This window comes from Crotalus tigris, unplaced genomic scaffold (genome assembly GCF_016545835.1).
Source record: "Crotalus tigris isolate CLP2741 ecotype Arizona unplaced genomic scaffold, ASM1654583v1 scf7180000018517.1768243, whole genome shotgun sequence".
Taxonomy (NCBI): domain Eukaryota; kingdom Metazoa; phylum Chordata; class Lepidosauria; order Squamata; family Viperidae; genus Crotalus; species Crotalus tigris.
The window spans coordinates 1,674,693-1,690,605 of record NW_024097052.1 but is presented as its reverse complement, the minus strand read 5'-3'; the positions used below and the strand labels follow the sequence as shown (position 1 = coordinate 1,690,605).

General features: G+C 38.2%; 1 protein-coding gene across 1 annotated transcript in view; it reads right to left on the bottom strand.

Moving 5' to 3' along the window:
- LOC120312543 (CUB and sushi domain-containing protein 2-like) overlaps nt 1–15,652 on the bottom strand; it is a 74,877-nt gene extending 59,225 nt beyond the window's left edge. Inside the window, exon 1 of the mRNA XM_039353384.1 lies at nt 15,100–15,652. Coding sequence (XP_039209318.1) covers nt 15,100–15,256 — 157 coding nt within the window. The 5' untranslated portion in view covers nt 15,257–15,652. The remainder of the gene's footprint in view (nt 1–15,099) is intronic.
- Nucleotides 15,653–15,913: the final 261 nt, after the last annotated feature.

The following is a 15,913-nucleotide window of genomic DNA, read 5'->3' as shown; positions in this document are numbered from 1 at the left end:
ATAACCATCAAATGAAATCTCCTTTGTTTAATATATGTTCTTGGAAGTGTCTAATAGGTTTAGAATGCCTTGATACTATTTGTTGACTTGTCCAACCTTAATTTATGTTAGTACCTTATACTGCACATACAGAACTCAACTATGATATGAACATTAAAATGTTGGGCACACAGGCAACAGTTTAGAATAGAAAGTTCCATTAAGGTGCAGTTTGGTCAATTATAGATTGCTAAATAAACTGACTGGGTTTAAATAGCTTGCTAAGCTGTAGGTGTCAGCCTTGCCACGTAGTCCAGACAAAAAGCATACTGAGAACTACTATCTTTAACTATACTGTAAGGTTACATAACCGAATCTTGCAAGTTTGAAAGTATATCTCCCTCTGCTCACCTTCACAGTCTAAAAAACACCAGAGAGGGTCGTTATTAAATCATTATTGGTATTTTTGATCTGAGAAACATTTAAGTCTCCTCCTCATGAAGAATGGAAGGCACACATAGCCTAAAATTCTATATTTCCTAAGGCCCTCTTATCCACACACCTTTAGACCCAACAAGACCTAAGAATATTATGTTCTTCAAGACTAGGGTCCTTAGGCAGGGTAGAAATCTCTTCTGGTTCCAAGATTTATAGAGACAGTTCATTTCCTCTTTCAGTAAGACATCCTTTCTCAAAAGCATCACCACAAGAACCAATCAATACAGATTTAGTAAGGTTATCTATGGGGTCTATGGATGAAGTCTTCATCAATCTATCTTGTATCTCTCCACAGAAATCTTTAGTAAAGGGCAAAATATTTATATGATCTGAAGAGAAATTAGTGTTTCTAATTGCAAATGCTGGTCCAAAATATTTGGACCAAGGGATTATGACCCCAGGTTTTGTTTGTTTGTTTGTTTTAGGGAAATGGGATAATGACTTCAAAATATCTGTATTGACATGAGATGGAAAGAAAATTAGGAGCAGGATGAGCAACCAAAGGTCTCAGAAACTTTGAATAAAGGCCAACTTCCCTAAGTAACAACCTGTCATATTTTATCCTGGTAACAGAAGAGCTCAAGAGATGCAATATTATATTATGTTTCTACCAAAAGGATTGTCAATAAGAGGGGAAAAGATCACCACCCACCGGCTAAAGGGTAAGGCTTAAAAGAGACTGCCAGCCAGCATAATTAATGCTATCCATTAACTCTAAGTGGAGAGAACTGTAGAAATGGCTACACAGAGAACAAGGTAGACTGCACTAGAAGCAGGAAGATTTATTTTGCCAGGAAAGAAAAAGTCAACCTAGTAAAGCTTGACCATATGCAAACATAAGCAACAAAGATGGTTAGGGAACTGGAAAGGAAAGGCTGCTGGAATTGGGTATGTCTAGTTTAATGAAGAGAAGGACGAGGGGGGACATGATAGCATTGTTCCAATATCTCAGGGGCTGCCCCAAAGAAGAGGGAGTCAAGCTATTCTCCAAAGCACCTGAAGGCAGGACAAGAAGCAACGGATGGAAACTAAACAAGGAGAGAGGCAACCTAGAACTAAGGAGAAACTTCCTGACAGTTAGAACAATTAACCAGTGGAACAACCTGCCTCCAGAAGCGGTGAATGCTCCAACACTGGAAGTTTTTAAGAGACTGGACAGCCATTTGTCTGAAATGGTATAGGGTTTCCTGCCTGAGCAGGGGGTTGGACTAGATGACCCCCCCAAGGTCCCTTCCATTATTATTATTATTATTATTATATCACATCTGCTTTATGATGCTTAATAAAAGTAATGAGAAAACTGATTTCTAAACTTTGATTTTTATATAATATCAAATCTCCAATGATTTTCAAAGAGAATTTTTTTTTTCATTGAATATTTAAATGATGAGTATAATCTCAGAGAAATTTAAACCTCAATAACCTTTATCAGGGCTCCCCAACCTATGGGACTCTTGGCCAGCGGGCTGCAGAAATGGCTGGCCGGGGCATGCATGTGTGGGCACGCATTCCCCCCCCACTCGCACTAGCACCCATGACCCTATTTGCACACATAGGGGGTCTATGCACAGCCCATTTGCACATGCATGAATGGGTGCTAGCCAACACAGAGTGTATATGGCCATTTGTGCATGCACATGGCATCAGCGCATGCCACATGTGTGAACCTGGCCACTAGTATTGCGCCAGTGGGCATGGCCCTGTTTACATGCATGCACGCACACCAGTAATTTGGAAGCTGCTCTCTCCTCTGGTCCACGAGCCCAGAAAGGTTGGAGAACTCTGCTTTAGTCTGCTCCTTCTATTTTTATAACTTGGTGTAATTTATGTGTAATTACTGCTACCTCTGATAATATTAACAAATTAATAAAGCAAAAATAGTTTTGTTGACATTTTTTAAAATTCTCTTTTGTTTTGCAAATCTGACATTGTTATTCATAATAAATTTAAAAAAAACAATCAGTAAGCTACTTGCTAAAATTGATTACATATGCATCTCAAACATTCTCCAGTCTGCACTGGACAAAACAAATGGAAATTATCTAACTTTTTATCATCACCACAGTCCAATGAAGCAGCTTAGATTGAAAGTAAATGGTCAAAGCAAAGGTAATCATTTTTACCACTTGTCAAAACTTTTTCCTGGCGTTCCTTACAACCATTCATTTAATAATGGTCTGGAGTTACAAAGGCCTCAGAAAAAGTGATTTATGACCTGAACTTGCACCTATGACTATTATACCACCCCTGCAGTCTTGTGGTCACAATTCAGGCATTTGGCAACCAGCTTGTATTTATAACCGGTTGCAGCATCCTATGGTCATGTGATTGTGATTTGCTGGCTTCTGGCAAAAATCAGCAATTGGGGAAGCTGAATTGATTTAATGACAAGTGATAATAAAATTAGGCCTGATCACATGGTAACTCAGCCCTTCTATGATGGAGATGGGCAGTTAAAAAGTTCAATTAAAAAAACAAATTTCTGACCATACTGGCCTATGACTGAAATTCTGATCCAATTGTGGTTATAAGTCAAGGATTACCCACATACCTCATTAATGAAGAAAACTGAGCCAGCAATCCTCAAAGATTAAAAAAAAAAGAAAAAAAAGAATGAAGTTTCTCAACCCTCTGTAGGTCAACCTTCCCCTATCTACCTTTCTTCATTTTCCAGATTTCCAAACTCATATGACTTTGGCTTTATTGGCTGCAAATTCTGATGTATTTAGAAGATGACAGGTAGGGAATGCCTGGCCCAGCCTAGTGGGCCTCCACAAAGGTATATCAGGGTATATCTGCCAGGCTTATAGGGTGAACATTTGGTCATCCCTATGAGATTCATCAGAGCAAACGAAGAATTTACCGTAGCTCTGGTATACCTTTAAATCTTTTGAGGAAGCCCACTAGGCTGGGCCAGGCATCTCCAACTGACTGCATTCTGGAAGTTGGATCCGCATGTCTAAAGTTGTTGAGACTAAGAAATATTGTTCTGGTATATAATCCATTTTAAAAACATTAAACTTTGCCCACATTAAAAATATTGATCAATATTTCCATTTTTTTTGAGAAAGAGCCAATTAAAAAGTAGAGAGCAAACATACATCATCTATTCAAGGTTGCAAATAGTGTATGTGTCCAACACCCAAAAAATTAAGCATGAAAGAAATAGATTAAACACAGAGACGATCTAACTCAATGTTTCTTAATTTTAACAACTTCAAGATGCGTGGACTTCAATCCCCAGAATTCCCTAGTCTGCATGCCAAACATGAATTGGAAATTTTCATCAGTGGCTATATTTTAGTGAAGCACTATGACACTGCCTCTCTGAAGAGAAGAGGGAGATAAGAAAAAATAACTCAATTGTTTCAGAATAGAGCACCTATCTCCTTCTCCATATTGCTCCACCCTAGAGTTTACATGTGTGTCTGTGTGTGCACACATACACATGCACATATTTAAACACACACATGAAGTTTGACCGTGATAATTTCAAAAGACAGAAAATGGAATGGATTGCTGATTGATTGTATAGTGTAATGGACACAAGTCAGACTGAATATTTATTGCACCTTTCACCTATTTGACAGATTTTCCAACATTTAAAATGTACCTGTTACTGGATACCTTTAGATAGCTTGTAAATCAGCAACATTTTGGAGTTCTAGCCATGTACTTAGCATCCAAGCGGACCCTAGCTACAGTAGGTGAAACAATTCTGTCACTGAGAGACTTGGATGAGACCTGTATGCCCTAATCCAGGGGTAGGCAACCTTGACTCTTTTATGACTTGTGGCTGGCTCAGGAATTCTGGGAATTGAAGTCCACGAGTCATAAAAGAGCCAAGGCTGCCTACCCCTGCCCTAATCTCTTAATTTATTTTGTTTGCTCTCCTCAAAGTTCTAATCCAAATGTATATCTTAACAATTGTTTTCATATTATTTACTCCCTTAGCTAGGAAGAGCAAGAACCAACATTAGCAATTGTATCAGTGACATTTGGCAATATGGTTAGAAGGGGCTATAACACTATCCAAAGTCTTTAAGAACTACATACTGTCTTGGGATCTGGGGCTCTCCATCCCAGCCTGAAACTGAAAACATTCAATTTGAATTAGTACAAGGTACATCTCACATTAAAAAGGCATCTCCTTACAAATGGCTCTGTAATATTTTCATCAGTGATCCAAGTTATCAGTGAAGATGTGTTGCATGCACCTGTTCTGATGAATTGCCTTCTGACTGAAGCTCTCAGACAACTAGAAAAGAGCCACGCAAAGCTCGACAGAATTGCTCAGTTGGCAGATGGAATAACCAAGAGACCAGGTGGCCCTTGACTACTGCACCTGCATGCATGTATTGCTAAAGCATTAGGAATAGTAAAAGAAACCAAGAGCAGAGAGATTTTGACAGTTACAATTAGCAGTGTTAATACAAAAATGAAAGCACATATTTTATTATTGTTCAAGATTAATAATAAAGCCATTTACCGTACATCATTATTAGGTGAATATGCTTTTTGCATCCGGATGAGTGAAAAAAAAGGATGTGGAGGGAAACCAAATAAATATCCCTGTTATTAGTATACAAATTTTAAAAAAAAGCAAGTTTCATTTGGCAATTAAAATATTAACATATACATTGTGACAAAGTATTTTATGGTATCAAGTATTTTATTTTCTCTCTAGAGTCTCAGTTATGAAACTGAAGAAAGAGCAAAGATGGGTGGGCAAAGTTTCTAAGACCTTCAATTCATCACAGGGCTAGACTATTGAACATTCCATTTTCTCATGTAAGTTTTTATCTGTTCTTTCTTTACAAAAGCAGAAACAGATTTTTAGAATAGTCTCTCCAGGCACCTTCCACACGGAGTTTCAGGGAATCACAAACATCCCATAGTAGCCCTATCAAGTAAACCAGACTAAGAAACAGACACTCGACAGACCTTTAGTTACTTCTATAAGAAAAGCTATAGTAAGAGTATCTTGAAAGTCTGAATGAGCTACCTTTTGTCCCTCTTTTATCTTAATAAGGCGGGGCACCATCTGAGGCATTTCATAAACTACTTTCTTGACCTGGACTCAAATTTCATTTATCTGACCATTGCCTTGGTAACAGATCTTCCCTCTGTCCCTTAAGCCCATCCTCTTTATTCACCTGGCTGAAATGCTTTTCTTTTTTTTCTTTTTTCTTTTAGGTTTCAATTTAAGGTATTGTTAAAATTGCTCTTACTGATGAACTCTTAATTTAGTCATATTGTGATAATCTAAAAAAGTCTAGCTTTTGATACCCAGCACCCTCCCTTCAACTAACCTTGCTGTTCTCCATTAGCATATAGGAAGTAAGCAAACTCTCCTTAAATTGGATACATCTAAAACCTCCATTATAATTCCTTGACTTTATTCTCATTGCATTCTTTACAAAGGGCAAACTTATTGTATCTCAAGGTCTAGTGAGCAATTCAAATGAGAAATTAACAAGATAAACAGTCACATTGTTTTGAAACAGTTGGAAATATCATGAACCTTTTTATTTGCTCTGAACCTGCCCTGAATGAAAAACTGAACCTCAACAGATGTATAATACTAATTCCATGGCATAATGTTCTTGTAATATTGCAGCACAATCACAGTAGCCACTATCTCAGATTTTTAAAACTCTGGGAAGATATGGAAAAAAAACCCTTTTCAATGACAGTTTTTTATGACACCTAACTGAAACTTTGGAAAGCTCTTATCTATGTATATGTCTCTGTAGCAAACCTGGAAAAAAACAAGAAAGATCTAAAGTTTGTTATTTATATTTGCATATATACACACACACACACGCATACATACACATTCATGCTTTCTGTCTTATTTTTTCTACCTGTTCTTTTTGAAACTTTTTACACTTACTTTGTTATTTTTTTTATTTAAATGAACTTATTATCTTTGTAAAATCTATTAATGAAAATATTCTTTAAAAAAGAAATCCTTTCTGATATTTGGTTATCATGTAATGTTTGGACATTGTTTATTTGGTGTTTTTTAGCTCTTGATACTTGCAACATAATGTAAAATCATGCAATGGCATTGGCGGGCTGGCGGGCTGGCTGGCTGGCATCCAAAGGCATGGAATGGTTGCTATGCCCTGATTAGTGCAATATGCCAACACAGGGAGAGGCAACCAGATACCCACCGCTAGAAGCAGTTTGCTAGATGGTTCATTAAGGCAATTCTTGTAGTTTGACAGTTCAGCCAGAAGGAAATTTTCCATTCTTTTTTTCCTGTTTTTTCTTCAGTAAGAATTGACATCCGTAAGGGGAACCCAGTTAAGACTTCAATTTCTCTGCTGTCTCATTTTGCCTATCTCTCATCTTAACCTTAATAGTCACCCCCCCCAAAAAAAACAAACCCAAAACATTATTTCCAATTAAAGGTACCATCTAGAACAGGGGTTCTCAACCTTGGCAACTTTAAGACTTGTGGAATTCAATTCCCAGAATTCCTCAGCCAGCTTTGCTGGCTGGCTTTGCTGGCTGAGGAATTCTGGGAGTTGAAGTCCACAAGTCTTAAAGTTGCCAAGGTTGAGAACCCCTGATCTAGAAAATGAGCCCAGCCACTTGCCATACAGAAATGTAGAACATATGATACTGTCTTATACCACGTCAGACAACCTTTTTGTATTATCTCATTTCGGTATTAGAAGGCTGTGACTTAAGCACAACTCCTAGCAATCCCAGAGAATAATACGGCCAATGGTGAGGGATACTAAGAATTCCACTCTCATCCAGCTCTTCAGGAACCTCTTTTTCCCAGTTGTTAATTACAAACATTTTACTTTAATCCCTTTTAAGTATTTTGGCAGAAAAAAAAACACCAGATGATTAATGTAATGTGATTTGTTTTTAAACGGATTATATCAGAAAGTCAACCTGGATATAAAAAGCAGATATTCTATGCTTTTTATCTGATCTTTATCTTTTCTTAAAAGAAAGCAAATCTCATTGTCTATGGAGGTTCTCAGTCATCCAGGCCAGTGTTGTCCCAAAGATGCTTTTCCCAAAGCACTTTTGGGAAAAGCCTAATCTCAATTTCACCAAGTATTTAGGGCTGGTAAAATATGTTGTGTCATATATGGAATGCAGATAGTTATGGATTATCTCTTACAAAGATAAATCCTCATTCTCATACAACTTATTTACTTGATCTAGTTTCCTTTGTACCTGAAGAAAAGTGAGTCTGGGATTCTTGGAGTGGAGGGATCCTGATCAAGGACCTTATGTTGTCTCCTGACCCACCAAAGTAATTTACCAATTACTTTGATTGTTCATAATGTCCCTGTATAGCAGTGGTTCTCAACCTGTGGGTCGGAACCCCATTTGGGGTCGAATGACCATTTCACGGGGGTCGCCAAACAAGGCTGTCTGCCATTTTTCCCCCTTTTCTTTGGCCACGCCCCTGGCACCCAGTTTTGTATAAGTGGTTGGGGGTCACCACAACATGGGGAACTGTATTATGGGGTCGCGGCATTAGAAAGGTTGAGAACCACTGCTGTATAGCATCCCCAAGGGCATTGTGAAAAATTAAAACTGTAGCCTTTTGTCACCATAAAAAAATATAGCTGGGGGAAGCAGTGTACTCTATGAAGGCACTGCAAACATGCCAAACTTTTGATAAAACCAAGGTGCTCTGAGATATGATACCCTGGTCAGCAACTTCTTTTAGAAAAAAAAGTTTTGGGAATCAAGTAAATATCAAACACCAGCCAACAAATTAAAACTCCCAACTTCAGCTATCCTAACAGCCTAACAGAATAACAAAATTACAGAATAACAAGAGTTGGAAGGGATCTTGGAGGTCCTGTAGTCCAACTCCTTGCTCAGGCAGGAATCCCTATAACATTTGAGTCAAATGGTTGTCCATTTTCTTCTTAAAAACCTTCAGTGTTGGAGCACCCACAACTTCTGGAGGCAAGTTGTTCCACTAATTAATTGTTCTAACTGTCAAGAAGTTTCTCCTTATTTCTAGGTTGCTTCTCTCCATGATAAGTTTTCATTCATTGCTTCTTCTTCTGCCTTCAGGTGCTTTGGAAAACAGTTGACTCCCTCTTCTTTGTGGCAACCCCTGAGATACTGGAACACTGCTATCATGTCCCCCCTCATCCTTCTCTTCAACAAACTAGACATACCTAATTCTTTATATGTTTTAGCCTCCAATAACCTAATCATCTTTGTTGCTCTTCTCTGCACTCTTTCTAGAGTCCCATCATCTTTTTTATAATGTGGTGACTAAAACTGGATGCAGTATTCCAAATATGGTCTTACCATGGCATTATAAAGTGATACTAACACTAAATCCAGTCCCCACTAGCACTGTTTTCTCTTGCTCACTTCTGGTATAACATCCTATCAGTAGAATTGGATTGCTCAAGGTGCTTGCAATTGCTAACTTCTGTCTTCAAAGAAACAGCCTATGACAGGGTTTTATCTTCATATAAATCCCATGATTTGTTGTCAGCCACCCAAAATTGTGTTTTAAGATTGGTGGCCATAACATTCTTTTAAATAAATAAATTTGTTTAAATGTGGCTGACTTACCACCATTCATTTAATGACTGTTTGTAGTTATGACAGCACTGAAAAAAATGACTTACGATAGGTCCTCACACATACAACCATCACAGCATCCCCCACAATCATATGATCAAAATTCAGGTGCTTGGTGACCATCAAGTATTTATAAGATTTGCAGCAACCATGGGATCGTATAATCACCATTTGCGGCCTTTATGGTTTGCACACAGCTATTGTGTTGCTTAATCTGCTTATTGTTTAATTAAATAAGTATTTAATTAAAGTATGCATAGCTAGAGCATAGCTAGCTCAGATAATTTGAATCGATGGAAAACAATCTCATATCATTTATCTCTTTCCTAAATCTGTTCACACTATCCTTCAGTTTGCAAGCTTACCCAACCAACAAAGCTGGTTCATAAAATATATGCATCCATTCATGCATTTTTCTCCTAATATTCTATTTTCTATATAGAATATTACATAAAAGTGAATATTAAGAGAAATGTGTTCACGCACAGATTTATAAAAATAACTAAGGTATGTTTTTCTGCACATAGTTTTTCTTCCTCTAATGAATTTGGTATGTTAGCATGGATGTATGTCTTTTTATAGTTTAAAAATAAACATATGCACTGTAAAAGAATACAAGAACTGAAACATGGATAACCTAGTACAAACACTGGGGAGGCATTGGATAAGTCTTAGAGGCTCTGTTCTTACCCTCAATTACAGTGGTGATGGATACACCTTTGGAAAATCTGAAAGGCCACGTTGGGGATTAATAGAATCCAGGACACTGTGAATACTAGTCCCTCCTTAGGCATGATAGCCTGTTGGGTGACTTCACCCCCCCCCCTCTCTCTCTCTCAGCAGTTCAGACCAAGGAATCAACTCCACAGGAAGTTACTTCTATTACAATAAAAGAATCTTGCAAGTCACCCCCAGATGTGCTGGTTTTCTCATAAACACACACACACACACACACACACACACACACACACCAATCATTCTTAAACAGCATGGCTCATGATAATAATTAAGTCCAATTCATCTGAAAGGTACCAAACTGGCAAAAAGCTCATTAAGAGGACTTATACAATTAAAAGAAAAAGTACCTGCAAGAAGTCTTCTTCCCTACTGCTTGTCTCCATTTTTTATTTTTTTCCACAATGTAAATAATTAGCTTCAATCTAACTGAAAACATTCAGTTAATCAGATCTCTCTCTACCTTATGACAAAGTAGAATCAGCATGTTGTCTGTGGGATTTGAAAGAAGCACATCCAGAGTCTCCTCACATTTCAACAATCAGTATGCAAAAAACAAAACTAGATAATAAAGGATTATATCCATCTTGCATGGGTGTATGCACACACACACACACACACACACACACGGAGCCAAACCATGGGAAAATTTAGCATTTTTTTCTTCCCCTTACAACCTAATTTGCAATTTGTTTCCATGAGAATTGACTTTGAATATTTTGTTTGAATATTTTTGTTACACAAGCATAAGTTTTTATAACCTTTTTGGCTTGAAAAATAGACCATCTGAAAGTAGCACGTAGAGAATTACACTCCAAAAGTGAGTATGCTCCAAAGCCTAAGCAGGAAAGAAATTTTGACAAAGAATGTGAAAAAGCAGAGAAAGAAGCTTTATTCCTATTGTTTGTTTGTTTTTTTTAAAAAAGGGATGCTAACAATTTGAAACACTTCTGGGCTGCATCAGCCCACATAAATTTTGCACCTTGAGTAGAACTGAGAAATGCAAGTGCCATTAAGACAGAACTAGAAAAGTGGCTGTCATCCTAATGAGTGAAATATAGGAGGTATGAAGATATGGACTAACAAGAAGGCACTTCTTCACTTCCCAGTTCCCTCATTATGCAACATCAGTCACATAATGATTATAAACTAAGATGGAGATAAGGCACAAACATCTCTATCCTAATACCCCGAAACACCTTTGATTGTTCTTTAAATTTACGCATACCAAAATGGGTTTTTTAAGCACAGAATTGAGGTTGAGCATATGAGGGACTCCAGCCTATCCCACTGAGCCTGCCTGATCTTAGCTATGTCCAGAGCTAAACAGAGTTGCTGTATTGCACAGAGGCTCTGTACGTTTTCTGGTTCTGGACATGCTACAATGTGATGACTGGCTATAAAGGGGTTTCTCAAAATAAATATTCCAACAGTGCAGGAAATCCTGTTCTAGCAATCCTACAAGAGAAGGGTTTTAACTGTCCTTTCACTACCAGAAACTAGAGAAAAAAATGTAGGTCAGATCCAATCCCAAACCATAAACCCAAATCCTTCTTTAAGTGGCTCATTTCAGTTCAGACGAAGAAAAAAAAAAAAAAACAGGAAAGTATTGACTAACCATAGGAAACTTCTTCCTGTGGCTATTCCTTTCCAGCTTATTCAAGTCTGCATAGAAACTCAGTACCCAATAGCAAAGATGAGATGCTATTTAGCAAAGATTATTAACAATTTAAACTTCATTTAGAAAGGGAGCAACAGTAGCTGATTGTCCTTTATAACATCCTGTTAAATCATAGCATCATTGTTGATTTTGGTTTAACATGCAGTATGAAACCAGCCACTGTAGTTTCTAGATGGTTTATGTTTTAATGCAATAAGGAAACCACCCAACAATAACATGTTCAACAAATCATGGTTAAAAATAAATGAGGACTGGACCCATTCTTGGTCATATCTCATACATTTTACCTTACCGCACCAAGTCAAATGAAGCTCATTGGGCTGACTGAATGGCCCTATTCCCAAGGGTCAAAAAATCATGTGTCTCAGGCAGCTTATTTTTATTCATTTTGACTCCAGAGTTGCTCACTGTTCTATCACACTACCTCACAGGTCTATTGTTAGAAAGTAAGAACAGAACTCAATGAATGCAATAGGTTTGCTTTGGATTCCAATCCATTTACGGCAACTGTGTAACAAATAATATCTTTAGAGACAACTTATGATTTGAAAGGATAAGCTGCAACAAGGAAAATTGACAGCAGATTTTTTCACAGGTCAGAGATGGAGCTAGATTTATTTTATTTTTAGGAGACTTATATACCGCTTTTAAGTGCAAGCACTCTCTAAGCGGTGTATATATATATATATATATTTACATTGCCCCCAACAATCTGGGTCCTCATTTTACCTTCCTCGGAAGGATGGAAGGCTGAGTCAACCTTGAGCCGGTGAGATTTGAACCGCTGACCTGCTGAACACAGTCAGCTAAAGTGGCCTGCAGTACTGCACTCTAACTGCTGCGCCACCTCGGCTCATTGGATTATGAGTCCAATGAAAAGCACCACCCTTCATGGCTTTAATTTAAAAAAAATACATTGTATTTTACAATATTAAAGAATCTAACAAAACAGAAAAAGCCTTTTCCTTTGACAAGAGAAATACTCCTTATGCAATAAGAAACTTTATCATTATTGCTAACTCATAACAAACAGTCTACATATCTGATGAGACAATTTTCTCTAGAAAATGCAGAATGTTTTTTTTAAAAAATGGCAATATTCTACCTTTCTATCCCACTTTCAATGAACAGTTGGAATTACTGACAAATGTTACCAATTAGATGAAAAAGATTAATATGATACTAGCAAGGTGACTGAGTTTAGATATATACTTAGATACAACCATTTAATACATATAACCACTATTTCCAGTAGCGTTATTCACACACCTGTAGTGCCACACTTTGGACAGTCATGGTCATTACTCTCTAATAATGGGGGAGGGTCTCCAGAGAAAAGAAGCAGGTGAAGCAGGCATCCCATAATCAATATGAGTGAGATTTCAGTTTTGCTCCAATATAGCAAACAAAAGCTCTGACATTTTTCCAAAGGCTTTTTAAAAAAATCAAAAAGTGCACTAGAATAATAGAAATAGGATTATCAAATCAGCAGTTAGTGAAGTATGAAATAATAACTGCATTCTTTTTAACAGAAGGGACAAATTTGCTTGGAAAACTTAAGAAACGTAGAATATCTTATCCATCCTTAAAAATAGGGAAAGTTTTTTTTAAAGTAACCAGTTTCTAGCAAAATGAGACTTTTAGAGGATGAAGATCTAGACAGAGACAGCTCACCAGCCCAAATGAAGTCCATCAAGATGTGACTGTTCTATAGGAACAGATCACTCTCCTCTAATCTGCTATTCTCCATCTGATGCTAGACTATAAATCTGATCCCCCCCAAGGAAGCAGAGATATACAGTCGGAAAGGATGAGTGGTTTGGTCTTGGAGAATGATAAATAGGTAATGATAAATGATAAATAGGTAATCCAAGTAGTAAAATGCAACAATCCAAATGACTATGGAGATTCTCAGTCATCCAGGTCATGGTTGGCCCAAAGATGCTTTTTAAAGAGGCAACTGGACTTTCTTGTTTTTCTTTGAAGACGTTTCACTTCTCATCCAAGAAGCTTCTTCAGCTCTCTCCCCACCATCCAGTCAGAGCTGAATAAGCTTTTTGGATGAGAAGTGAAACGTCTTCAAAGAAAAAAAAAGAAAGTCCAGTTGCCTCTTGAAAAAGCACCTTTGGGGCAACAATCCAAATATTTTGCAAAAATAAATAAATAAATATTAGTTTCAGGAGTATTTGGCAAAAACAGAAGACAATAAAGTGTCCAAAGAAATTAAAACCGGATTCTCCACAAATGGAGAAACTATGAAATAAAAGAGAATGAGAAGGCAAATTGAAGTATTCCAAGTAACTGCATCTAACTAGCATCCCACTTGTAGGATACGGAGGTTTGACTGCTTCCTCTCTCAATAAGCCCAGACATCTCAAAAAGCAAGAAAATAGACACAGCTGGTCAAAAACAAGATTCTGTCCTTAATTGAGTTCACTCACTCTCCTTTTTACCTTCCAATGTCATCTTTAGGAGAGTTTCCCAAAGATAACCCCAAACAAACAGCTCATTGTCAAGCCAAGTCTTCTAGGAGAGACTTTCCCAGGATGAAAGACCTCAGTTGTTTTTCAGTCCAATCACAAAGTTGACCTAATGATGTGTAAAAATACATCCACACATGGCATCCAACCTCCCCTTACACGGAAATAAAAAGACACTGCATCTGGTAGAGCTTCAGTTCCTTCACATTTGTATGTTCAGGATTGTGGCCAGATCACTTTAGAAAGGGGCAGAAAAGAAGTCAAAGACCTGGGAAGAAAGATTTCCCCAATGCATCCATCTGTGAAGAAATTCTAATTAGTCCAACCTCTTGCAGGCGTAAAATCACCCTTTAAGAGAAACCAACTGTCCCTCCTTTCTTTGCTCTATAACAAGAAATCAAACTTCAGACCTTTGACAGCTTCTGCAGCAAGGAAGGTAGGGGAAAACCCCTACTTCCTTTTTAATCTATTCTGGAGGTGGAAAATTATTAGAAAAGTCAAGGCCTTAATTCTATTCTGAGTAAAAATGGGGAGGGAGGAGGCTGGTTTGTTTGTGTGAAGATGTCCTGGATGTGTTGAATCACTTTCACAGCCCTACAAAAAAATTAGAGTTTTCTCAAGTATAATCTTTTGTTAGATAACAAAAATCTAAAGACATCCGGAGGAGGGTTTATCTTCTTCATATAATGGTTTTTTTCCCAGTTTTGCAAATTGCCAGCCCAAAGGGGGGGAAAAAAATCAATTCTACAGACGGTATTCTGGAGGGGCTTGCATCCATTCTTCACCCACCTTCACACTCATCCAGGGAAAGAAATGACCCTTTGAAAATTGTTGCTCAGATGCCCTATCCTTACAAACTTTAACAGGCTGGATGAGAAGCAAAATGTACTAAAAACTGCCAAGGAAGCTTAAACATCTTCCCTGATACAAGAAGACCCCTGGATTCTCAATTCTACCGCTCGCTCTCTCCCTTGGGAAAAAAAAAAAAAATGCAGATCAAGAGTAGAAAAGAAACTGATGGGTCATCCATTGGTCGTGGGGAAGGAGAGATGTGGTCAGCCCCGGCCCATACATTTACGGCTTTACCCCACAAGCTTCCCCCCCAAAACTTAAACGTCTTCCTCGAACCCCACTTACCGGTGGCCGTTGTTGCCAAAACCCCCACCGAGAGCAGTAAAATCCGGCTCCAATAGCTCACTTCCACCGTCATGAGAGCAAAAATCCCCAATTTCCCCCAATTCCGTTTAAAGCTGCAGCGGCATGCCGGCTTGTCCCAACCGAAAGAGGATTGCATGTCAAACAGGAGCTGGGGGGCTGATTCGCTTGGAAGAGAAGGAGGGAACAGGAGGAGGAGGGGGGAGAGAGGGAGGTGGGTGATTGGTCCGGATTTCTTTTCCTTTTCACCCCCCCCCTCTCCTTGCTTTGATCAGTGGAAGAATCTAACGGAGGAGGAAAGGGAAGAATCCAGCTTGGGGGTTCTGGAGGATGGCCCTTGTTTAATCTTACGTACATGTATAAGATTAATATAATAAGGTGGGGTGCCTGTTGTTGTTTTTTTTCTCTCTAGGAGGAAAAATCCGAATGGATGGGCAGCCTCCGTGTTCCCCCCTCCCAGCTGCTGCAGCTGGACTAAACCAAATCACACCGGAGCCTGGGGAGAGAACTGGTACTCTATTCCCCCCTCCCCGTTCCCTTCTTCGCCCGTTTTTCTTTTAATATTATTATATACTTTTAAGTGCTATCTTGGACTATCTGAAACTCCTCAGAGAATTATCCTTCTAAGACCTTAGTGATTAATCACTGATTCGCCCTGGAGAGATTTGTGTTTTGTTTTTTAAAAAAGATGATCTGCCTTTGGAAAAAATAAAACACAAACAAAATGCTAAATTAGGAACGCGAGTGTATGTGTGTGTGTGTCTGGGGTGATGGAGTTCAATTTGGATGGGTTGCT